At 34.8% G+C, this 27243-nt stretch overlaps 1 protein-coding gene across 2 annotated transcripts in view; it reads left to right on the top strand.

The window, feature by feature from the left end:
- The window catches only part of ROBO1 (roundabout guidance receptor 1), a 1168413-nt gene that overhangs the window by 1061179 nt on the left and 79991 nt on the right, over positions 1 to 27243 (top strand). For both annotated transcript variants that reach the window (XM_025375994.1, XM_025375995.1), the window contains 3 exons: positions 17304 to 17312; positions 21834 to 21958; positions 24394 to 24565. In XM_025375994.1, coding sequence (XP_025231779.1) covers positions 17304 to 17312; positions 21834 to 21958; positions 24394 to 24565 — 306 coding nt within the window. The remainder of the gene's footprint in view (positions 1 to 17303; positions 17313 to 21833; positions 21959 to 24393; positions 24566 to 27243) is intronic.

The following is a 27243-nucleotide window of genomic DNA, read 5'->3' as shown; positions in this document are numbered from 1 at the left end:
CACTGTTTCTTAAACTTACCTGAAGTTAATTTTATACAGATTATCAGGCATGGCCTATAGAAAATCCAATTTAGGAGATCTGGGTTGGAGCACAGAAATTTCTTTTTATTTTTAAACAAGCAACTTCACAAACCTCAGGAATGAGGAGTTACTTGATGAACTGACAGCAAGAATAGAAGACTTTTAAAAAATGTCTTTATAATTGGAGACTTACAGAGGTAGAAGAAGTATGTTAAAGACAATGGTGTAGCTCAGAGAATGGACATTGGAATCAGACAGAATTTAGTTGAATCATGATTCTGTCATTTACTACTATGTAACCTAGAAGAGTTTATATAAATTTCCTGAGACTCAGTTGACCCATATGTAAAATGGACAGAGTAATACCAACCTTTATATAAGGATATTTAACATATTATCTGTTATACAGTAAATATTTTGTAAGTAAAGAGCATTATACTTACAAGTGTTATTATTGATAGCTTTATTGCTTAATTTCAATAATTATTATCTGGTAAGAAAAATCTTTAGATAATTCTAGATAAGTGGCTTTTCTATTGCAAATGAAGAATCTGAAGTACTAATACTGTCATGACAATTTATTATGTAACACATTATTAAAGACATTTCTCAAATATAAAGCATTACATTTTTATTTTTTAAAACCTTTGTTGGAAGGTTGAGGCAGGAGGAATGCTTGAGGCCAGGAGTTCGTGACTCCATCTCTACAAAAAGTAACTTTAAAATCAATCGTGCATGCTGGCGTGCACCTGTAGTCCCAGCAACTTGGGAGGCTGAGGCAGGAGGACAGCTTGAGTCCAAGGGTGGGAGGTTGCAGTGAGCTGTGAACCCCATTCTTGCACTCCAACCTGGTTGACAGAGTGAGACCCTGCCTCTAAAAATAAAACAAAAATAAAAATCCTTATGGGCTATTATAGTAAATGTGTTGGATTTTGCTAGTGCCAGTGAAGCTAGACCTAGATATGTATTGAAGTTTTGCAAAATAAGTAGATAAATTATTGAAATTTATGACCATTTTGGAAGAAAAATTAATCAAAAAGATGGCATTACATGTGCATTGGAGTGTTATTGTTATGGAAGGACATTCAGCCAAGGGTTTTTGTCACAATTTCCATTCCATTATCTCTAAGAGTGACTGTTTTCTCATTTTTGAGATTCTCAGTACCTCAGTTTCTCCCTGTAAAATAATGGTGCTTCCTCACAATTCATACAGAGACTAGTAAGATTATCCATGAGCAAATATCCTCAGAAACGTCTTTATCTCCTTAATGATCATTCCAAAACATGGATGAAATATGAGGCTGCACCCTGTTAATAGAAAGTAGTTGCATCACTAAAACCTGCATCATATCTGGAGTGACGTTTGTGGGATTCCTTGTTCCTGGCCAGTGGAATGCCAAAGTCAACTGAAAATATTGAATCAAGTAAGATATTGATTAGTTAGTAATGCAGGTTTTATTTGACTTAGGAAAGAGGCAAACTGTAATAAAATTTTGGTGATATTAGAAAGTTTGGGCTAAAAATATATTTTTCCAGGGTTTAGGCAATAAAAAGAAGATCCTGATCCCTTTAACTTGTGTATTGGTATTTATGGTATACCGATATTGGTACATTATCGAAACTCATTGTCAGAATGAGACCCAAAGGCTCAGCAGTCATGACCTATTGAAGAATCATTACTGTTCATTATCTGACCAATACCAAACGCTGAAACAATGCTGTTTGGGGTAATTACAACAGAAAAGTGTTTCTGCTTAACTTTTAGTTAGCCAGAAAATTCAGAACACCTGAACCTCACATCGCATCATTTTCTAAACTAAGCAAAGGTTCATTACCTATAAATGTTAACCATCAGCGTTGTTACGTCTGTACTTAGTGTTTTTCTGCATCCCTATTTCCCCTCCATAGGTATAACAGCTACATACCTCTCTTTTCAAGCAATCTTTTTGTGAACCTAAAATACACAAACAAAACCAAGCATCTTTTTAAAGACATAGCACCTCTCTCGATTTATTACATTGTTCCAATTGAACTGCAGCATCTCAATTTGACAAGTGTTAGGATTGCTGGCTCTGTCTTGGTAGGAATGAATTTTTCACTGACGTGGTATTTCGTGTTGCATAATGGCTCCGCCTTTTAAGACAAAAAGATATATAAACTGTGTTTATAACAGTTTTGTAGGCTGCGACATACCTATAAAAGGTGAAATCTAAGCAGAGCGAAACAGATGCATAGAGGCACCCTGCCACGTTTTTAAACAGGGTGTCACTGAAACCGCTAAAATGTATGCCTCCCCTTGGCATTCAGGAATGGTTGCAGGTTTGTTTTTATATGATTTTGCTATCTTAATCTAAATCTATTGTGTATTTATTAGATGCTTACCAGGTGGGCCTTCAGGTTCTTCTTAGAATCAGATGATTGTCAAATTAAATTATTATTTTTATTTTTGAACTAAAATGATTAATTGAAAAAGAAAAGCGAATGCTTTACTCTTTATTCAAAGTAGACGTTAGGAAAAGCCTGGTGAATACAGCTTCAAAATACTTAAAAATGAAAAATATTATATTTATTGAATTATTAATAACAAACCCTATAAAATTTACAACTTTCAGAGACAATCATGTTGGTGGCTTTTTCAATTATTCCATTTTTGAGGAGTGCTATTTCGAAAGAAAGATAAGTGATAAAGCCACATAGTTTAAAGTTTGAGTTTCTCCTATTTCTGAGTTTGTCCTCAGCCTCTAAGATTTCTTATGATTCCTTGCTTCAGTGATACTCATTGCTTAAACAGGGCAAAGTAGATGGCATTATTAATCTTTCCACTCCTTTTGTAACTTCACAGATAAAGCAGCTCTTCTTACTGTCACAATTTCATTTCCAAAGTAAGTTTGTGCCTCTATCACCAGAGTGATCATGTTCCCATCGCAGTGTCCCATCGGTCACAGGAAACCGAACTGAAACGGCCTGAAAACAGACTTCCATACACCAACCATTTCCCAAGCCATCACCTTTTATCTCCCTGAGTTGAAATAGAAGAAAATCCAATCCCGTTTTTGTTTGTCTCTCTCACAACAGGAACTAAAAGACACTTAGTCTTCTCATTTCTCTCGAGGCCGGAGTGTAGGGCCAGCCAGTCACAGGAAGCAGTACGTTTAGATCTCAGTTCACACCCCGCTCTACTCCTCTCCAGGCTTCTCACAGGGACGGGTCACTTTTTGAAGCTCTGTTCAAAGAAAAGGCAGGTGCCAAACATTGCCAAACCCGATGAGGCCGTGTTATCAGATGAATGGGATTTCTGTGAAATCCTAGTTCTTCTCTCATAAGAGCTTCTCCCTTTTTCTTCTCTTGATGTGAAGTCACTCTAGTCTCTCAACTTTATCAGCTGTTTTTTTAACTATAAAATACAGTATCACGAATTATGTTGCTGTTTCTTTAAACGTATTGCTGACATACAGTAGGAATGTTAAAACATCAAAAGAATGCGCATTCTATTCTCTTCTGCAGAATTGTTGTTTTGTCTGATGCTTCTCCTAAGTATTAATGCCAACTGTGCAATGAAGGAGCGTAACACTTTCTCGTTAGGACTGATTAGCCAGTGACAGCTTCTGGGAGTCTGAGCCTTAAAGTATGAGATTGACATGCAACAAGGGAGACACAAAGACGGAAAAAAAGACCCATGCTGTCTTTTGCCTGACTTAATTGCTGCTAATGGGATGTTTCCTGGAGCCTCTCTGTTTGGTGCTAGTAAACTACATGCTTCAAAAAAGAAACTTCGGTGAAATATCTAGGACACTGCAGTTTATGATTGACCCCTGTGTACTGTCCCAATGAACTCAGAGTTGAAGAGTAATTATAACTTTCAGTAAAACAAGAAGCAGCTGTCAGAGGTTTGTCTGAGCCTTTGAGCTTCTACTAACCCAGTCTGTAAGCATTCGTTCACAGAATATAATAGTGAAGAAGGGAAAGTAAGAGCAGACCAGACATCAGAAGCTGAATCTCCTAATATTCTTTATTTCACATGTTGGCAATGCAACTGCAGACACACAGTCAGTCGACAGCTTGACTCTTTATCCTTCATGCTCCCACTTTCCCGTGTCTTATTCTTAATCAGTCATCACAAAATCCTACTTATTTTGCCTTTTACCTATTTCTCAACTCTTCCCACCTCCCTTACCTTCTTATCATTGCTCCGTTTTAGGCCTTCATCATCTCTCTGGGAAACAATTAACTTCTAACCAGGTTTCTTGCCTCCACCTTGTCTCATAGAATCCATTCTTCACACAACAGATTAATCTACCTAAAAAGGCTGAGCGCGATGGCTCACGCCTTTAATCCCAGCACTTTGGGAGGCCAAGATAGGAGAATTACTTGAGCCCAGAAGTTCGAGACCAGCCTAAGCAACACAGTGAGACCCAGTGTTAAAAATTTTCTTTTAATACTTTTAAAAAGATTTTTAAGAAGATTGTCTACCTAAAACACAGTTCTAATTATATTAATTCCTTCCATAAATGACTTCCATGGACTTCCATGGTTCCCATCTCTCCAGGGTAAGATCCAAAATACTTTTGATGATGCTAGCCTCCTTTCTTGCTACTCACTTTAGTATAATATGCTATATTCCTATATTTTTTTCATGTATACGCCACCATGTAGCTTAGCTCTGGGCTTTTTGTTATGTTGGCTCCTTGATCTAAAATGCCCCAGCCCCACCTGCCCCATCTTCTACTCACTAATTACTCCTATTCTTGAACGTGGTTCACATAAGCATCCTCCAGCAAGCTTTTCAGACACTCCCCATCCGAGTGAGAGTTAGGTATTTCCCATTCACCTACCCATCGGATGCTACTACTGCCCTTAAGGGTATTTCAACGTCTGAACTGCTTGGCTATGAGTTCCTTAGGCACACACTTTGCTTACCTTGCTTTGTTAGTCTCATTGTTTACTGCAGTCTCAGAGGCATCCGTTTTAGTTAGGGTCCTCCAGAGAAACACACTCAATGGCATCTATAGAGATAATAAGAGGAGATTTATTATAAGTATTGGTATGAGGCATCAAGAATTCCCACCATCTGCCATCTGCAAGGTGAAGAACCAGCAAAGCAGGTGGTGTAATTCAGTCTAAGAGCAAAATTCGGACATCACAGGAGCAGGAGATGTGTGTCCCAGCTCCAGAAGAGATAGCACATTTGCCTTTCGTCTGCCTTTTTTCTACCTGGACCCTCAATGGATTGGATGACGCCAGCCCACGTTGGTGAAGGCATGTCTTCTTTACTCAGTTAACGGTATCAAATACTAATCTCTTCTGGAAACACCGTCACAGACGCTCCCAGAAATAACATGTTACACTCAAATGGACACATAAGATTAACCATCACAGAAACCTTGATGTTCTTGTGACATTTTCTGTGTGAGTGAATTACGCGCTCATCCTGATACACACTGGTTGTTGAATCCTAGATAAATCGTCTAACTTCTCTGAGATTAAGAGTTCTCATCTGTTGAAAAATCAGTGTACATGTAATACAAATATCAGTCAGCTAATAGGAAAATAAACTAATGAATAAAATAGTTAAGTTCCCAAGAAAGTGGGTTGTGGAGTATGGGGTGCTTAAGCAAATACAATTGTTGTTACAGTTTTTATGATTGTTTTTCTCAGCTTCTTCCAAAACAAAATTAAAAATTCATCAGATTCCTGTTAATTGTTATTTTGTCCATAGAGATTTGACATTTTTGATAACTGATTAATGTGAACTTTGGTTATTATTTTACTTTAACGTAATTATTATCCCTCCCTGCTGTGTTCAGTGCTGCTAAATTTCCTGATAGAATGAATAATGTTGAATCCCATCACTGCCTGCTCCAAGTAGTCCGTATATTGGAACAATTGAATTAACTAAATATAAACAAATTTAGATATACCGTACTCAGAAATACCTTCAATATAATTTAGTCTGGAAAAAATGGATCAGAAGGCGTAATCCACAAAAAGAAATATGCATTTGATCATTTTCTAACATGTGAATTAGCAATTTTGAAAATAATCAAGATACATGCTAATCTTAATGTAACATACTATGCAAATGTATGACTGTCTTTTTGAGACAGGGTCTCCCTATGTCACCCAGGTTGGAGTGCAGTGGCACAGTCATGGCTCACTGCAGCCTTGAACTCCTGGGTTGAAGCAATCCTCTCCCTTCAGCCTCCCAAGTAGCTAGGACTACAGAAACATGCCACCATGCCCATCTAATTTCTTTTTTTTTTCTGGAAAGATGAGGTCTCACTATGTTGTGCAGACTCGTGTGTGTGTGTATGTGTGTGCTTAATGAACCATTACACAATTATTTCAGATTGTAAAATTAAAATTTAGGTAAAAGTGAAGCAATATAGCTTACTGTAGACTTTATTGCCAGTCGGGGATAAACTTTTAAAAACTTGCATTCAAAGGCACCTCTCGGGGAGAGAAGACCTACGTTGTAAATCTATGGTTTCCATAAATAGAGTTCACTGTTTAACTTTCTATCAGCACGTGAGATCTTTGTGTAAGATTCCTAGGACTTTTTGCAGCTTGTATGATAACTAGGCATAAAATAAATATTGAGAGAAACAACTGGGTCCTTCAGTTCTGAATCTCCTTTATTTGATGTAGACTTCATTTAAATCATTTGTTGGAACAGTTTCCTTAAGTTGCTGATTTTAGAAAATCTGGCAATATAATAGTGCATTGTTTCTGACCATTAACGTGGTTATTTGAGTCAAAGCCAAAACTAATAGTGTCAAGGGACCTTTTTGCAGAGTCAACTTAGGTTTAGTATAATCCAAGATCTTGGTTGAAAACTGTGAGTTCATCAACATTTTGATGAAACACATATTATGAGACCCCCCAAAGCTTTATTTGACAATTTTAAGAACCTTGATATGTGTGTGATGTTTTTGCCAGACTCTGACAAGACATAGCAGACTGGTTCTTTGGGGAATGATTCTTAATGACATGTGGCAGTAATCCACAAATGCCTACTAAAGTCACTAGTGCTACAGTGAGCAGTGCTTCAGGGGTTGGAGGATTATATATGTATAAAATGGTGGTAAATATATATATTAAACATATATATTGGATATACAAATATGTATGTATACACATATTCAATGTAATATATATTTACCACTGCCTGTATGGATGGATACTCTTAATACTAACCTCAAGAGTCTTATTCAAAATACTACCTCTGAGGGATGTGTTGTGGAGGTTTGTGTGTGTTTCGTCTCCTTCTCCTCCTCATCCTCCTCTTTCTTGTTTATTTTGTAGTTAAAATAAGGCTTTAAAATTTTTTAACTGAAGACTAGGGGGGCTGATGGGGAAAGAGATTCTATGGTAAAAAGAAAACTGAAAAAGACAAGATGTGATGGCAACCTTTGAAGAATCAGTATTGCCAGTTGAGCTCTTCGTGAGCAGGCTGAAAGTGGAATGCCATCAACCAAGAGATTTAATGAAGTCCCACCACAGAATTTAAGAAGAGAGTGATTTGTGAGAAGAACTCCCTGTCCTAACTGTTCTGATCCAGTGGTGTAAATAGGATGCTGAGCACCACTCCTGCTGGGTTTTTTAATGCTGTTTCATTTGATTGAGACCCAGTAGCTTTTTGGCCTATGATTCTTTGCTGTTTTGTTTTGTTTTGTTTCTCCCTAGAGGAATAAAGTAAAGAACTTCTTGTGTACCTATAGCTTAAAGAAACAGCCATTGTAACCCTAATGATTGCTGAATGTGTGGGATTCTCTTAGATTTCTTTCATCCACAAAAAAGGATTCTGGGTTTCTTTCAGTTATTTCAGAAAAACAGATATAAATCATAAAAGTTAATCAAAAGAAAGGCATTCACTTCATGGCCGTCCTACAGAGAATTTGAAATGCTCTCTTCGTTGTGTACACCAGGCAAATATTTGAAGAAATAAGTAGAGCACTCAGGTACAAGAAATAATTGATACATAAGAAGATTCAGCAACAAATAATGACACAGCACCTCACTAGTAAATAGCACATCATAGGCCTTCCATTATGGTCTGAGTTTTACTGTGATTTATTCATCTACATAACAGTGGGTAAGATTTTCTCGCTGCCCAGTTATATAGATGTATAACTGAGCAACTGTCTTTAGTAACCAAACTAACGTTCCGAAATAATGGCATCAATGGCGAAAATGTAATTGACTTGTATGGCTATATCACGTCTCAACTGCTCAGACTGAGAATGAAATTTGGAGAAATAAATTACTTTTTTGCTCTTGTCATTGAGAGATAGCATTTTTTTAAATGTTCATATTAACAACCTCACGTAATTTTAAGACTTGGAATTATTTTGTCAGAGTTAGTATCATTCAATATAAAAAAATTATTTCTAAGTTGATTCACATAATAGTTTGTATTTTATCCAGAATTGTTTGCACATTAAGTGATCAAGGTATTTTATTTTTCAAAACAGAATAATTGCAGACTGTTTACATGAAGAACACCTTTACCTTATGATGAATCCTGAGTAAACTAAACAAGATAACTAAAAATGTGACTGTTTGTACATCCATATGTATGGATAATTTGTATTATTTGCCTACTATGGTTTTAAATATTTTGATAGATATGCATAGCATGAATCAATTAGGCTGAATAGTATTCACTGTTTTTAGACTGGTGAATCATTTTAGCGAATACCAAACATCAGGGTCATCATTAGAACAGTTACACTTTGTAATTACATAGCATCTGGTGTCCTTCGAGCCTTATTTTAGTAATTTAAAAATACAAAGCAATTCTTTTTATTTTAGTTTTTAAAAATATTTTGTATAAATTAGAAGTTAACATTTTGTAGTATACCTAAAGTTTGCAAAACTGATTAAAATACCATGAGCACTTTAATTTGTTTTTAAACTGTTTCTCTCAGGACTTGATAAATAATGTGCCAGTATAAACACACCTGCAGAAAATACTGAAGTAAGTATAAGACAAAATATAGCTGAGTAATTGCTTTATAACAGATTTATGAGGGTAGGAAAATCCATAAATGGTTGTTAAAGTTAGCTTTAGGACATTTATTTTGTGTGGTCGATGTTATTAGGAGAGAATTTAGAGCATTGCACAATTAAACCTGATAGATAGGCCATTTTACAAAGGCGCTTTTAAAAAGTTATTTTGTGGATGGTGAAATAGCCATTTCAAACAGTGCCTTTTAGGTCATTAGTGAAGAGATGAGAAGTGCTTTTGTGGTTTTCCTTAGGCTTTTAACTCCCCCAGAATGTACTTAATCACTAAATATAATTGATAATAAATAATTTTGACCTGATTTAGGTTTCTTGAGAATAAACATTAAATCATGTAACTCTGTGCTAGATTGTTGAAACTTTCAATTTTAGACATGGTTGGGGGCTTATAAAGCATTTACTTTCACACTGCCTTTGACATTTACAGTGAGTGTTTTAAAATGTTGCATCACATCACTTTTCAGACATGGAATTGGTTGTTTTATCATTGTTTCTATAAGAAAATAAAATACAGGGCAAGTTATTTTCCCCCAAACCTTTTTATAAGTATGAAACTGCTCATATATGAGCAATTATGTGTCTATGTTCATCTAATATATCAATACATATATTGTACACTTAAATCATTTCTTGTTAAAAGTCATTTTGTTTAGGTCATGGAGACAAAACATTTCAGAACCAAAATTACATTAGAGTAAGGTTTAACTCTTTTTAAAATTACAAACAAGTCATCCAATGTAGTAAAAAGTTGCTATTTTTACATTTTAAGAGCTGGAGAGGCCGGGCACGGTGGCTTACACCTGTAATCCCAGCACTTGGGAGGCCACGGCAGGTGGATCACCCAAGGTTATGAGTTCGAGACAAGCCTGGCCAACATGGCAAAACCCCGTCTCTACTAAAAGTACAAAAATTAGCCAGGTGTGGTGGCAGGTGCCTGTAATCCCAGCTACTCAGGAGGCTGAGGCAGGAGAATCACTTGAGCCTGGGAGGCAGAGGTTGCCGTGAGCCTAGATTGCGACACTGTACTCCAGCCTGGGAGACAAGAGCTAAACTCCGTCTCAAAAAAAGAAAAAAAAAAAGAGCTGCAGATACCAGCAGAATTCTGATACTGCCTGTCTTACCTGGTAGGTGACCTTATGAAATTTACTTAGTCTTCATTTTCTTTCTTTTGCAAAATCGAGATATCGAATAATTCCTTACAGAGCTGCTAAAGGGGTTCCTCACATATGATCTGACACACAGTTAGCTAAGACCAATGCCTTCTTACTATTAAACTGAGATGGAGAATGTTTATATAATTTATGCAGGGTCACAGGCTTGATGCCTTTTGGAGAGGATCTTGATCCAAAGTTGTTTAACTACCAGTTGAACAATGTTATCATTACGTCCTCATGTCCCTTAACTCTGGACCCTCCATGAAATACGCCATTTAAAGATAGACATTCCAGTTTTCAGATAAACCAATTCTTGAGCACCTTCTATGTACAAAACAGTATGCTGGGTACTATGAAGGATGTACAGATAAATACGACGTGGATCGCATCTTCACAGAGCTCATTATAGCCTAGTCAAGAAGAGAGATACACACAAATATCTACAGTATCAGCGGAATATGAAAAATGGACTCTTAAAGATAGCAGTAAGTGCTTTCAACTGGGCTATTGGAACACTACTGTCATTTCTTCCACCTTTCAGCCGATATTTAAAATGTGAGTAACAGCATCACCTTGAGAAGTTCTGGAGAAATAATGGCAAAAAAATGAGCAAATACTTGCTCACGGGGAGCACACGGGCTAATTTCAGAGAAACACAAAACAATCACACAAATGTATAATTTTAACTACAATATGTGCTCTGAGAGGCAAATTAAGGTTGCTATGAAAATACGTAGCATTCTGATATGATTTAGTTCAAATTTAGAGATAATTTCTTGAAAAAGTATTTTTTTAACTGAGCTCTAACTACTGAATAGTAATTACGTGGGTGAAAGGGGAAGATCCCAGGGTACAGTATAAACAGAACTAGAGGCAGCAGGGTGTGTGGTGTACTCAAGGACTGAAAGAAGGCCAGCAGGGCGAGGTCAAGGAGAGGGAGAAGAGGTGACAGGAGAAGACACTGAATTGTTACACAGCAAGGCCACATTAAGAATTTCGTTTTCTATTTTAAAAGTAATGAGACCTTGCTGAAGGACTTTAAGCGATAAACAAAACACAAAAACAAAGTGTAATTATATTATTATTATTATTATTATTACTTTGAGACGGAGTCTTGCTCTGTCACCCAGGCTGGAGCACAGTGGCATGATCTCGACTCACTGCAACCTCCGCCTCCCAGGTTCAAGCAATTCTCCTACCTCAGCCTCCCAAGTAGCTGGACTTACAGGCACCCACCACCACCCTGGCTATTTTTTTTTTCTTTTTTTTTTTGTATTTTTGGTAGAGATGAGGTTTCCCCATGTTGGCCAGACTGGTTTCGAACTCCTGACCTCAAGGTGATCCACCCGCCTCAGCCTCCCAAAGTGTTAGGATTACAGTGTTAAGCACATGAGCCACTGCCTCTGGCCTTTTATTTTGTTTTAATCACTCTGGCTACATCATAAGACTGGACTGGAAAAGACCAAAGTAGTAGTTCAGGTGAGTGCTGTTGGATAGCTTGGGCCAGAATGGTGGCAATAAAGATAGAAGGAGGTAGATGGATTGGATAAATGGTTACAGGATAAACACTATGGAATTTGGTGGTTGACTGTGTATTTCCAGGAGGAAAGACAGGAAAGATGTAGGTTTCTGGCTTTCTAAGTGGACCTAGGGAATATTACCGTCAAAATTATAGTCCTAAGATATGTGTTGGGTGATGTGCACATTGTCATAGATTGCTGTGTGGTTGCATTTGAATTGTGGATTCCTTAGTAGACAAGTAACTACCAACGTGTATTAACTGCTTTTTGGGAAGGTAACAGTATTTTTAGAAGGGAAGAATAGGAGAAAGAGTACTAACCTTTTGTGAGTACCTGTGATATGTCAGGCGTTGTGCAAGGTACTTTGTATATATGGGGTGAAATAAATATATGTTAGTGTTCTGATAAGCTTTAAGTTGAATAGCTCATCTGCAGCTGGGCTTCTGAATCCTGGCACTGCTGACATTTTGTGCTACATCATTCTTTGTTTTGGGAGGTTGTCTTGGGCCTTGTAGGATGTTTATCGGTATCATTGGCCTCTGTCCACTAAATGCTAGTAGCTCTCTGCCTTCACCGTCTTCCCACATCAGTTGTGACAGCAAAAATTGTCTCCAGAACCATTGTTCTACAGAATAATGAGAGATATTTAAGTGGAGGTGAAAAGTTCATAGTATTTTATGTATCCATTAAATATATTCTAAAAATGGCCTCCTTTATCTCTTTATTTTTATGTCTCAAAAGTTGAAAGACATAATGACAGGCTTTTAAGTTAAACTCAATCTTTTCCCCCAAAAGAAATCATACCTAGTATTAAAATATCCTGAGAGTTTTTAATTGTTAGAGATATTGTCATTCATGAGTATCTATGTATATAATTTTTCCAACATACCAGTGACTGGATTTTGTCAATTCAAATATAGATAGCTTTACTACTTGAGAATTTGGGCTCTTGTATTTGAATAGAAATGTGTTTCTTCCAAAAGTTTTTATTTAACTCACTACCTTACTCCATTCATATTCTCTGGAATGTGGTGTTTACAATTCTAGTGCATCAGATGTGTTAACTGAGCTCTGCATTCAAAAAGTACTATAGATGAGAATGGGGGAAAAATCACCTCAATTTAAGGATTCATTAGAATTTAGCTACTAGCAGTGAAAACTTATATCTATGAATTAGCAGAAGAATTCCAAAGTTGAGATGATTTCATTTTTAGCCCATTAAAAAAAGCAGCTGTTCTCTGATATTTACTAATAGGATTGGTCCTATTGTAGATACATTCACTTTACAATAACATATTCTATAGAATCAATCTAGGAGTTTGTAATACTTAAGTTATTTTAGACCTAAATACTGTAGCAATCTTCTGTCATTATATTTTTTTAAAATTAAATGTTTCTGAATGTCCATACAATTAAAATCATAGCACAGAAAGCACTTTAAGATTCAATTTCTCTGTCCCTCTGCCAGACACGGTTATATCTAAACTGTTGTGGCCTAATGGAAATAAATCCTATTTTAAAAGACCTCTAGAGACATCATAGTTGGCAACCAATTCATGGTTCAGTGACCTTTTCTGTTAACTGCTTCGTTTCTAGACTTTCTTTACATTGTTCATGCTATTATTTAGGCCCATTATCATCTTTTCTTCTGGCCTTGGTAGTTATAAAAATTGGCTGGTCCCCATACTTATTAGACATAATCTGAAGACTTCTTAAGTATCTATTCAACTAACTTATTTTCTTTAGATGAAAAAGGTCTTTTCCTCCAAACTCTGTATAATGTTTTTCCAAACATTTATCATCTTTCTGACCCATACACATGTCTCCTGAATGTGACAAGCAGATAGAAGATAAAAGAGGAATCTTCTTCCTCCTTCCCTCCCTCCCCCCGCCTCCCTCCCTCCCTCTTTCCTTTATTTCCTTCCTTCCTTTCTTTGACTTCCTTTCTCTCTTCTTATCTTACTTATACCTAAAGATTACTGTCTGAGCAATGTATATTCTTAGTATACAAAAGATTTCAAAACAAATAATTTACAACACTATGATATCACATTCATAAAGGAAGAAAGTATTTTATTCTAAATGGTAGTGGCTGTGTGTGTGTGTGTGTGTGTGTGTGTGTGAGACAGAGAGAGACAAAGAGGGGATTCTTGTCAAAATACACTGTTTTGATGTTTCAAAAAAGATGGATATTTTGTTCAACATATAAAGATTTCAAGTGATGAAATAATTAAAATTGATTTACCCTTAAAAATGATTGCAGTACTTTTTAATTGCAAAAATAAATTTTTCAAGCAGCATTAAGTCTGTGTTATTACCTGTTAGTTTCCAGGTCTTTTTAAAACTCTAGCTGAATATTCTTAAAATATTTTTACCATCATGAAGAATTCTTTAAAACCAGTTTATGTATATGCATGTAGTAATGATTTTGGTAGTAATGATTTTAAGTTAAACTACTATTTGTGGCAGTTTAAATGTAAAATCAAATGTATTTTGTATCCTATTGCGTATTCTTCTAAAATCAAACATATTTTGTATCCTATTGCATATTCTTCTAAAATCAAAAGTATTTTGTATCCTATTGCGTATTCTTCACCACTAACTGATTGACCAGTAGGAAAATTTGTACAGAGAGTTGGATATTGTCAGGAGGCCTAGAAGCCAGTCTATGGTGAACCGCCTGTGACCTTGAGAAAGTTCTTTAACAATTTAGGTTTTCTATTTTCTCATGCAAAATAAGTTTGGACTGATAAATTCTAAGGTCACTTCCAGTGCCCACATTTTATAGTTTTATTAGAGACAGAAACGGACAGGCATTTCCCCTCTCTTAGCAAGGAAAGGGACTTGGGATACAGGTGCCTGCAACCTTAAAAGCAGAAAGGAATGAAGTTGAGAAAGGCTATGAGAAAGGTTGGAGTGCAGCCTCCCATAAATGCCGAATGTTAGAAGATAATGAATGAACAGGTTCCAAGTTACTCTGCTTTTTTTTTTCCCCCTGATTCTTTGTGCCATGTCCAGTACGACAATAATTAAAATCTGCCTGTTTCATAGAAAGGACCATATTCTCTGTATGGAAAGGAAATCCTATTACCTGACCTTTGGAGAAATGTAGAGAAAGGAGAAATATGGGGAAAACTTAAATAAATTCCTATAATTTATTCTTTAGCAGAGAAAGTTAGGGATGGTAATTTTTTTCAAGTGAGTGAAAGGATTTTATATAGTCCATATTAATGACTTCTATTTGTTTACTGAAAGTAGAACAAATGAAAGGGGGGTTAAATTCTGAACAGACAGTCTTTCCTTTAGATAAGAGGATTCATTTCTTGATAATCAAAGTTGTTAAAAACTTAAATGACCATTCAAGATAGACTCCTCTCCAAAACCTCTGATGTTTTAGAAGCTTCTATGTTACATTATGTTATTAGATAACTTTTAAGATCCTTAATAGGGTATAAAATGTTTTTCTTTTTTTCTTTTCTTTTTTTTTTAGACAGAGTCTTGCTCTGTCCCCCAGGCTGGAGTGCAGTGGTGCAATCTTGGCTCACTGCAACCTCCACCTCCCAGGTTCAAGCGATTCCCCTGCCTCAGCCTCCCAAGTAGCTGGGACTACAGGTGTGTGCCACCACGCCCAACTAATTTTTTGTAATTTTAGTAGAGATGGGGTTTCACTGTGTTAGCCAAGATGGTCTCAATCTCCTGACCTCGTGATGCACCTGCCTCGGCCTCCCAAAGTGCTGGGATTACAGGCGTGAGCCACCACACCTGGCCTAAAATATTTTTCAGTTATCATCTGTCATTGATGTGATATGCAAATACATTAGTCTAAAGTTCTTAAACCCATTGGATTTTAATTAATAAAAGGATTCTACTCCTGTGGGTTGAGTGCTAGTAAAAACTATAAGCAAGAAAAGGGTGCTTTAAAAATTTTAAATTATGTGATTTCCAATAATTTTTTTTGTTGTTTTTAATATACATTTTTGAAATGTTTTAGGAATTTTAAATTACTGAAAATACATGAAAACATTTAGGAGTCATTTCTCTACTTTTCTGACTTTAAGGATTTATTTTAACTGCTTCAGTCTAATGGGATCAAATTTATTTTCACAGATTAATCCAAAAGATAATCCTGTAACTTTTTGTTATCTCAAAGCAAAATTCTGTTGTTACAGTTTGTCAGGTCCTCTCTTTTGTAGTGCCTAAATATTTCTTACTGTCATTTAAAACACATCATCTATAAGGTGTCAAGAAATGTAACCACACTCTATCCATTCTGTGTTTTTGAGTCTGGGTGGCATAAGTGGAGATGCTATAATAAACATTAAGCCTGTGTAAATGAGAAAATTTCTTTTTAACTTTTCTAACTTGAGTGAGTGAAAAATTATGCTTAGTTTTTTTTTTTTCTCTGTAATGAAAAATAAAGACATTATTTTACTCCTGTTGAAGGGAATGTGTGAATTAAAAACGTTTCTAAATTGACTTTAAATTTTGTGTATGGTACAAAAGTATGCAAGAGAAATTTTATCTTTGTTTTATAACTGTACCACTTAACAACATTCTTTAGCATTTATTTAAACTATAGGAATATGTATCAGGTCTAATTAATTTTGATTTGCCGAAAGCTATGGAAGTTATTTATTTGAGTAAAATATATTGTAGATTTCTACTGGGACTATTATGAAAAAGTTCTGCATTTGACATGACAGTAATTATATTTGCTTATAAAATAGAAACAAAATAACCATTTCCATTTTTTAAATATATATTATTTGAGCTGTCTCTAATAAGATGCCTAATGTTTCAACATTAAAAACAGAAAATGTAATTATGATTTATAGATAAGATTATAAAGTTTTCTTAGTTCTCATAATTTATTCACATTTTTGTATGCACTATCTCAATTAAAAAATATGCAAGAATTTAAATGCAGCACCTTTTTAAAGGCTTGCTATTCAATTTATGGTCATGGGCCAGCAAAACTTGGATGCTTGTTAGAAATGCAAAATCTCCGGTCACACCCCTAACCTGTAGAATCATAATCTGTATCTTAACCAGCTCTCAGGGTGACTCATGCTTATTTGAGTATGAGAAGCATGGATTTCAGTTTCATAGAATATCGTTTGCAGTATACACCTTTTAAAAATTGAACTGATGATGAGTTGTGGGACTTAACGTTCTTTTTTCTAAAATGCTCAATTTTTGGTTTCTGTGTAGTTTTAGCACCTAAGATTTATAATGTTTTTAAACCCATTACATATTAGTTCTCTAACCTGTCATCTGGTAGCAACATGTAAAGTTATTTTAAAATGTTTTATAATTTTATAGCTCTCATCCATTGTAGCTCTGCCATTTAATCATAGTAGATAATTTAAGCTTCATTTCTATTTTTCTTAAATTATTCATGATTATACCTAAAATGCTAACAAAAACTCATTCATGGACAGTGTGAGCCATATATTCAAATATTAACATGTTCTTTATCTTAAGAGAAGAATCATTGTTAAGTCAAATCTTATTACTTTTCTGTTTCATTTTATGTTTCCTTATTTTTATTTATTCCATGTTTTCTTTTTTTGTTTTGTTTTAGTTGGGTCTGGTAAGTTGACATTTTATTGGCCATCTTCTAATCACCGTGTCACTGTGACTGGAACTTCTCTTCCCCTTTCCATCCATACCCTTCCATGTCCTTCAACCAATCAGCCTCCATGTTTCACTTGTCATTGGCCACAAAGACAGACTGCACAGAGTAAAGTCTGCAGGAAGTATGGGTAACTGTGACAAAGAGTGAAGGTAATGGGGTTGCTAACTTTATATCTTATTAAGTTAAATGTTGTGTGATCTGTATCCTTTTATTTTTTCTCTCCCGAAATAAGTGATAGGATTGTATCTTGGTTAAGTACTGTTCCAATTTATATAAGATTAAACAAAAATACATGCAGAGAATGATTTAGGTTCTTTTGGTTCAAAATATATTTGTGAATTCACATATGTCTGTCTGAGTTTTTATAACTATTGCTCTATAACAGTCATTAAAAGTCCTGTTGGTGAGTAACAGCCTTGCACTTAGGACTGTTTGCACTCGTTTTCATTTCTGTATGTCAGATTCATTTCATTTTGTGTAGGAAATAATCCCAAGATGTGTCCAAAGTTTATCAAAATGTACTTTGATAAACATTTCTCCCCATATAAATAAATGAGCCATCAAGTTTCTAAGTGCTTACCTTGGAGGAAGGTCCAATCATTTTATAAGGTCACTAGAAAGCAATTTTTAGATAATTTTACATGAATATGCAAAAGAGTATGCCAGAGAATAACTTTGACCCTAAAGACTCTCTCTCACTGTTTTTAAGTTAAAAAGTTACAATAGGTCTGGTGGCTCACACCTGTAATCCCAGCACTTTGGAAGGCTGAGGCGATTGAATCATTTGAGGCCAAGAGTTCAAGAGCAACATGTCCAACGTTGCAAAACCCCGTCTCTACCAAAAAAATACAAAAATTAGGCGTGGCGGTGCACGCCTGTAATCCCAGCTACTCGGGAGGCTGAGGCAGGAGAATTGCTTGAACCTGGGAGGCAGAGGTTGCAGTGAACCTAGATGGCACCACTGCACTCCAGCCTGGGCAACAGAGTGAGACCCTGCCTCAGAAAAAGAAAAAAACAAAAAATTCCAATAATATTATAAAAGTGACTTTTCATAGTAATACAGATAGGATGGAATGTTCAATAATAATGTAATATCTGGATTTGAAAAAATAGGTTTCTATGTGATACCTTACAAAAATACATGTAAAGGATGAGATATAAACATAAAATAATGAAGATATAAAAGCACAGGATAATTAAGTTGAATATTTATATAATTTATTATATATTATATAATCTGTATTATTGATACAATAACAAAAATACCTAAATAGACTAGAAAGACTATTAATAAAATGGGAAAATATATTTGCAACATATAGGAGAAATGACTAAAATTGTGGCCTATCAACAGTTCTTAGAAATCAGAAAGAAAATCTGAGTTCATGAGCACAATATCCACAACAAATCAGATATCAATGACAAGATAGTGTGAAGAAAAATGTTTTAACATTTCGAATCGAAAATTGTTAAGAGGAGAATCTGTTGTTTGTTTGGCAAAGATGTTAATGCTCAATGTTTGTGAGGTTGGGAAAAAACGCTATTTGTAGGCTGTTAGTGAAAGTATCAGCTGATTAAAAACATTCCTGAGCATGGTTTAGCCATACTTGTTAATACATCCTGGATCTTTGCATATTTTCAGACCTTGTAACACTACAGCTAGCAAATAATTTTGATTATACTTGTCAGAAGGATGTTAACATTACCATTATTTTTTAACAGTGAAAATTAGATATAATCTAAATTTAAAACAACTGAGATTGGTTCCGTAATTAAAGGTAATTTGCTTATTGTTTATTAAACAGTCCTTAAAATGATTTTTTAATAGTATGACCCAATTTCTGTGGCAGAAGTATGGGTAGGTTTTCTTTTCTTCCCTTTTGTCTAATTTTCCAAATTTTCATCCCTGAACATAAATGATCTTGGTAACATGATTACGTATTTTTGATTATGGCAAATTTAAATTAAAGTTGTAGCTTTCAAAAAACATTCCAAACTTTCATCATAAACATTGAGTGGGCACCTTTAATGAATGGCCTTCTCAATCTAAATAGATAACAATGACAGATTGATAGATAGAAACATATTTAGGCCATTAAATTTTTTTTCTTAGAGATACGTCTACTACAACTGATATTTAAAAACACATGTAGAAGAGGGTTTTTAAAAGTTATGTTTCTAAGACATATCTTGTGGCTGATGTCACTGTTGATGTTGGCTTCAGAATATGCCTACAAAATACAGTAAATTTGTTTCCAGGCAAATATCCTGTGTGGAAGGATTGCTTCAGAATGAGTGTAGTTAGCATAAGGGTTTGTATTCCTTGTTCTCGAGTAAGTCTTTGAGGTCTGAGGAGAACTGGCATTTTATAAAAGAAACATAGATTCTGGCACACATTCTTAAACATGCTTCTGAGATTTAGGAAAGAGACCACCCGAAGTTTTTTACTTAACTAAGTGGTTTGAACATTTATATTTTCCTACTCAAATTCCCTGCATATTGAAAAGTCATATGCACCCCTTCATCTAATTAATCACTTGGATTTCTTTTGCTGAAGCAAACCAAACTCCAGTCTGAATTTAGTTTATTATCCAGTCAGTCCTTTCAATGTCTTGGTCTGATTTTGACATCAATTACTCCAGCCCTTGATTAAGGAATAGAATGCTCCTGTATGGATTTGTACTGGAGGAAAATCCCCGAGCAGTGATGCACTTGCCTATTATTATACCTGGATAATGATAGTGTTTGCTAAATTCATGAGTAAGCCATTCAATTACAATCACAGTTTTAAAAAAATTATAAGCTAGAACTTCAGTGTTACCAAATTGAACTTAAACTATATTTCCTAACTTTGTATTTTCTTCCCTATAAGTTAGAGGATGTTTGAAAGCCTTTGACCTGATTTTTCAGGTCTCCTATAATTTTCTAGTCAAATGTTATAATTTCTACTCAACCTCAATTTTAAAAAAAAGAGTAGAGAAAAAGGAACACTAATCTAGGAGCTAGGAGTTCTAATTACTTTCTTCAATTTTGCCACCATGCAATCATCAAGTCGTTCTACATGTACTTTTTTTTTAAGGGGCTTTATATTTGAAATATATACATGTTTTTAATATGCATATTAAGTAGCTTTTAACATTTCTTTATGACCTGTAAATTCAAATACCCAGATTTAGGGACATTTCAGCTATTTTATTAAAATTTATAAATTTATAAAATCTATAACTTTATATATTTTATATGTATTAAAATATATTTTACATATATCTGTATATTAAATGCAACTGATCAAGAAATTGTAAGTCACAGAAAAGTATCTTTTTCAATACTGACCTTCATTAGCAAAGAAATTATATTCTTGTGAGCAGACTGATGACATTTGTGAACATAATCTGAATATAATTTGATTCTTATTCACATTAAGGAGTTTCCCTAAGTGATGGATTTAAGTAACTCAACATACTTTTAAAGAGAAGGTTAGAAATAGTGTAAAAGTCTTAAAAAGTAGAGTAGGCAAACCCTGTCCTGTAGAAACTATTAAATGTCGCTTGAAGCATTTGTTCACTTCAATTGAAACTGAGACAAGAGAGGAGAATAATTGGGTGTTTCAGACAGCTGATAAGAAATGGATTTGAAAAGTGTAAACAGTAGGTAAAAAGATTTACATTCTGTGCACATTTTTCCAAGCCCAAAGCTCAGCCCAAAAGCAAATACCTTTTCTTTTCCCAGAAGTGACTCCATCAGCACACCTAACGTTTTCAACTACCATCGTATTCCATGCAATTGACACAATTTTCTGACACTATTTACTGCTGGATGAAGTAGCCATTTAAATCGGTCTAAATCAAACAGTTTGGACAAAGCCGGCAGTATTTATAATGTCAGGATGAGCAGATGTTTCAAATTTGCCCTCATTTCCATATATATTCTGTTTGAACATGCCCTTGCCTATGTAAATGAAAGAGGCATTGCACTCCACTCTTGCTTTAAATTCATTTCTATTCAAATAATTGGACTGAAGATTTTAAATGGTTATAATTTGCATGGTAGCATTTCAGGAGATTTTGAGTTAAAGTAATTTTAAGACCTTCCTGCATCAGGAGATCCTTTTGTGTATGATTAAAACTCATTCACCTTTAAGCAGATCTAAAGGAGAAAAGATAATATTTATTCATAAAAAATTCAGGTATACTTAGAATGTAGAGGGTCAAATTGTAGCTTTAGAATTCTTTTCAATATGTGGGTTAATCTTAGAAGGTCAGGTAATAAAAAACTTCATATAACAACTCGGTTTCATTCTCTAACCATGAACCTAACATTTTAGTTTCAAATTAAGGACAAGAATTGGTATATCATTACTGTTTTACATAACATGCTGTATAAAATAACAGCAGCACTTAGAATATAAGTGATTGTCTCAATTAGGACAATAACTACATGCTTTTAATTCAGTGTAATTTGTTTCATCTCCTTTAGAACCTCCACATTTTGTCGTGAAACCCCGTGACCAGGTTGTTGCCTTGGGACGGACTGTAACTTTTCAGTGTGAAGCAACTGGAAATCCTCAACCAGCTATTTTTTGGAGGAGAGAGGGGAGCCAGGTACAACCTTTTCCTAATTTTTTTTAAATCAGCAAAGATGGTTGCCAGGATGTATGAGAAGAGAAACCAACATATTACTTAGTCATGCAGCTGTCACGTTAAGAGAACTGGGAAATCTCTTGAGTGCCCAGAAAATTTTAGCAATGAGAAGGAAGACAAAATTTTCTTTACTGCTTGAATTCTGAAAGCAATTTTCTCTACCTAGTTTTGGTACACAAGGTAGTATATAAAGTTTACCTTTATTTGTAGCTCAGCCACATTAAAAAGAAAAACACTTTTTTCTCAATATTATCCAATTAATTATTATTTGTATTATTCAGGTATCTGGAATTATATATTAAAAGAGATTTATGTACATTTAAAACAGATGATAATTATTCAGTGATTTCTCTGAAAGCTTCAGGAGTCTGAACTGCCTTCTGAATCATTAACCTATATGAAATTATCTTTAACAGAGATGGTGTGTTAAATATAATTTGTTATATTCAAATGTGTTGAAAACTATCACATGCAGTCAACATTTGCTATAAAATCTAACTCTCTTTTATGAACTTCAATTTTGTATATGTATGGAAACTGAAATACAGAAATTTATACTCTTTTAAACTCTTAAGTTCATTATTGGACTTCAGTTTAATAAACAGGAAATCTTAGAAGAGTTTAAAATATCTTTTTGTCTCATCTCTTAATGATTAGCCTTCTTCAGTAAAACAAAAACGTGACTGGGCACAGTGACTCATGCTTGTAATCTCAGCACTTTGGGAGGCTCGGGCAGGAGGATCACTTGACCTCAGGAGTTTGAGACTAGCCTAGGCAATATAGTGAGCCCTCATCTCTACAAAACATTAAAAATAAACAGCTAGTGGGGCATGGTGGTGAGTGTTTCTAGTCCCAGCTCCTCCAGAGGCTGGGGCAGGAGGATCACTGGAGTCCCTGAGGTAGAGGCTGCAGTGAGCTGTGATTGCATCACTGCACTCCAGCCTGGGTGAAAGAGCAAGACACTGTCTCAGAAAATAAGTATATACAAAGCAGAACGTTTCCCTCTACTTGCTTCTGATATGTGTAAATAAACAATTCTCATTCATGTTTAACACTTATTCCTGACCTTTTTTTATTTTGCTTAAATCAATCATGGGTGTTTGTTTCATGGTCTTGCTTCTAATGTGTTCTTATAAAGAACAGGTCATTTACTGACTGCATTTAATATTTGGTAGGGAATGCCATCAAGTTCACCTTTTCTTCCACTTTGGTAGCCAAATATTGATTTGATTATCGTATATAGGCCCTTATTTGAATTCTAGTAACTTGGTAGGTTCTAACACATTCCATTTGGCCTCAAAGAACTAAATTTGCTGAAATCATATTATAGACAAGAAAGAATGAAATATTTCAATAGGGCAGGAAGAATTTTAGTGCATTTTAGAAGGAAATCTTTGTAGCAGTAATAGTAAATCCACTGGAACGTCTTCTTAAAGGAGTAGTATTTTGATGATTCATTTAAGTTATTTAAACATTGGATCAAATTTCCAAATAATTTAGGTTTTGTTCAATATTCCAACTCACTTTTTCCTAAAATGTTGTCATTGTACATATATCCATGGAATAGTAGTTAAACCTTTATAAAATAATGTATATTAAAAGGCACCAAAACTTTTTAAAAGAATTAATTTTGTTGTGGTAGGGAAAATGTTACTATTTTTTATTTCACGAAATTCAGTAACATGATCTGTTATTTTATGTGACATATACCCTAACTCTAAGAAGCATGATGTTTTAATTAAATTCAACATAGGAATTTTAGAAAATCCATAACAGGATTTTCTCACCAATTAACAAGAAAAACAAGATATGTGTTAAAAGTTTGGTATAGGTTACTGAACTTTTACAATGGATAGCTAACAGAAATGCTTATTGTGGTGCCAAAATGGTATCGTATCCTTGATTTTAATTTGTCAGAATTTGTTTACATATTAATTCTTGAATATATTAAAGGTTTTAGGATTAATAATCCTAGTAGTCATAGATAGGTGAAGCAAGACTTTTGTCTTTGTTTTACTAAATAGGTCAACATTTTTTACTACAGTGATAGTTAATATTCTTACATATCTAGTATTGCTTAAAAACAGATAGAAACATATATATCAATCTTGAGAGTTACTTAAATTTTCAAATGATCCTATACGAGGTTAGATTATTAAACATTGTATGTGTATATGTGTACATATGTAGATATTTACGTGCATGGATGTGTATATATGTGGGCATGTGATGGAAGCATATTTAGCTTATTTTTGCATATGTATATATAGAGATAAATATGCATATGTGTATGTATACTTTTATATGTATGTTTTTAAATGTAAATGTATAAATGCCAAAATACTGGAACCTAACAACCTATTTTTATTTTCCTCCATCCCAATTTCTGGGTTTAGAATCTGCTCTTCTCGTATCAACCACCACAGTCATCCAGCCGGTTTTCAGTCTCCCAGACTGGTGACCTCACAATTACTAATGTCCAGCGATCTGATGTTGGTTACTACATCTGCCAGACTTTAAATGTTGCTGGAAGCATCATCACAAAGGCATATTTGGAAGTTACAGATGGTAACGTGTACAACATTTTATTTCAAGATGTCCAAGTTTGGCTTAGGATCCACAGAGGGTGCCCGTAGATATATTTATTCCCAACTTTATACCTTTTTATGGCTATTTTAGTGCAAAACCTAAAAGAGTGTTCATACAATAAATTCAAAATTATTCTTATTTTAACCTAAATGTTTGATAAATTCGTAGCATTCAGTCAGATTCATAAAAGCATAGCAATTATCTAAGGAGAAGTTTATACTAAATGGCTGCATATAGGAATATATCTATGTTTTGGAAAACAAAAAAATATTTTGTAATATCTTAGTGTAAATTGCCATCTCTTCTCTTTCCTCTATAATTGAGGAGATACGATGAATTTTTAGATCATAAGTCCAAAATCTAAAAGCTCACACTTACAATAGTGAACAAGTTTTCTTTAATGTGATTTTATTCTGTCAACTCCCCTAAACACGTTCAATTAATGCCAAACCTATTATAAAGACACAGTGCTGAACAAAATCTCCAAACTGTAAGATGGACAGTAGTGATAATTTGAGAAGAAGATGAAAGAAGAAGAAAAAAACACACATAAATATGTTTTATTCTCTCTCTCTATATATATATAGGAAATATTTCTTCCTGGTCATTCTCTTAATGATGGCTTTAGGGATTAAGTAGTTAATTTTGCTAAAAACCAATTTTTTTATGATTAGTGCTTTTACTGTTCTGTCCTACTTTGAGGCCATGAAAATGTTCTTCTATGTCTTCTTCTAGAAGTTTTATTATTTACACCTTTGAGATGCAAATTTTTTATCTATCTTGGTTAATTTTTGTATATGGTATGTTTCAAAGTCAAAATTCTTTTCATTTCCCCCATATGAAAACTGATAATTCAGCATAACTTACTGGAAAGACTCTCCTTCCTCCACTGAATTGCAGTGGCGTCTTGTCACAATTCCAATAAGCATAGATTTGTAGGCCTATTTCTGGTCTGTTTATTCTATTTCATGCCACCCAAAATGCTAGGATTACAGGTATGAGCCACCACGCCCGGCCCATATGTTGTTAATTATTGTAGCTTTATACTAAGTCTTAAAAACTGGTAGTAAAAGTCTCCGCCTTTCTTTGCTTGTTTTGGGTTTGCTATTGAAGATCATCCACATTTTCTTACAAATTTTAAAATAAACTTGTGAAAATCACATGTACACACCCACTCCCTAAACAAACAAAAAATCTGAATATTTAATTTTGTTTTTATTTAAATTGTTGAATAACTTAAGAATTAACATCTTAATCTGAGTCCATTCAGGGAATCAGTATATATCCTACAAATATCTCTCAATTATTTAGGTCTTTAATTTCTCTCAGCAATGCTTTGGAGTTTCAAGAGTAAAGGCTTTGCAGATATTTTAAGGTGTTTCATGATTTTGATGAATATATATATTTATATATGTATACACATGCCGTCATATCAAAAATATGTACACAGTCACATCAAAAATCATGTATATTCTCTTTAATATATAGGAATAAAATTATAATAATATAATTTTATTATTGAATTGTATGAGGCAAGTGCTTGAATGTACAATTGACTTTTTTATATTAACCTTGTGTCCAGCAACTTTGCTAAATTCACTCATTTTTAATAGTTTGTAGGTAGATTATTTTGAAATTTTTATGTACAAAATGTGTCAGCTGCACGTAAAAAGTTTTACGTCTTTCTTTCAATATTTATACCTTTTATTTCTTTTACTTGTCCTACATTGCCTCTGACCTCCAATATCGTGAGCAGAATTGGCAATTATGGGTATATTTTTCTTGATCCTAACATCAGGGGGAAATAATTTAATATTTTACCACCAGATACAGTGTTGGCTAGGACTTTTGTAGATATCTTTGAATTTCAAGAAGTTCTGGAGGAATTTGTTAAAACATCAGTTTCATTATTTTCTTTTCTAGTGTTCTCAGGGTAAGTGTATATTCCTTAATGGCTTTACCATTCATTATCTGCCCTCACTGCAGGCTCAGTTCTGAATACTGTGTTGCTCACGTGCCCTAATCATTGTGCTTGCCGTGCTTCTCCATCTTAAGTCTTCTGCACGTTGTTTCCACCAACGTGAAACTTCATTTCCTTCAAGAAGCATTCCCTAACTCTTCAAATTCAGGTTCCATCCTCCAGCCCCTGCAGTACAGACATAGATTGCATCCTATATTTTTCTGTGTTCTGTTTATTTTCCTATGTTCTTCATAAGACATTGAATTCCATGAAGGCAGGACCTGTGTTTCTCTAGTCCAGTGCTTGCTAGTATCCAGCCAAGATCTCTCATGTGCCAAATGCTCAATAGATTTTTTTTTTACTGAGTGGATGAAACCAAGAAAAAAGGAAGAGCCGGGCGCGGTGGCTCACGCCTGTAATCCCAGCACTTTGGGAGGCCGAGGCGGGCGGATCACAAGGTCAGGAGATCGAGACCATCCTGGCTAACACGGTGAAACCCCGTCTCTACTAAAAATACAAAAAACTAGCCGGGCGAGGTGGCGGGCGCCTGTGGTCCCAGCTACTCGGGAGGCTGAGGCAGGAGAATGGCAGGAACCCGGGAGGTGGAGCTTGCAGTGAGCCGAGACCGCGCCACTGCACTCCAGCCTGGGCCACAGAGCGAGACTCCGTCTCAAAAAAAAAAAAAAAAAAAAAAAAA

This window comes from Theropithecus gelada, chromosome 2 (genome assembly GCF_003255815.1).
Source record: "Theropithecus gelada isolate Dixy chromosome 2, Tgel_1.0, whole genome shotgun sequence".
In the NCBI taxonomy this organism is placed as follows: domain Eukaryota; kingdom Metazoa; phylum Chordata; class Mammalia; order Primates; family Cercopithecidae; genus Theropithecus; species Theropithecus gelada.
Note: the sequence above shows the minus strand (reverse complement) of the source record. Positions and strands in the feature narration are given on the sequence as shown.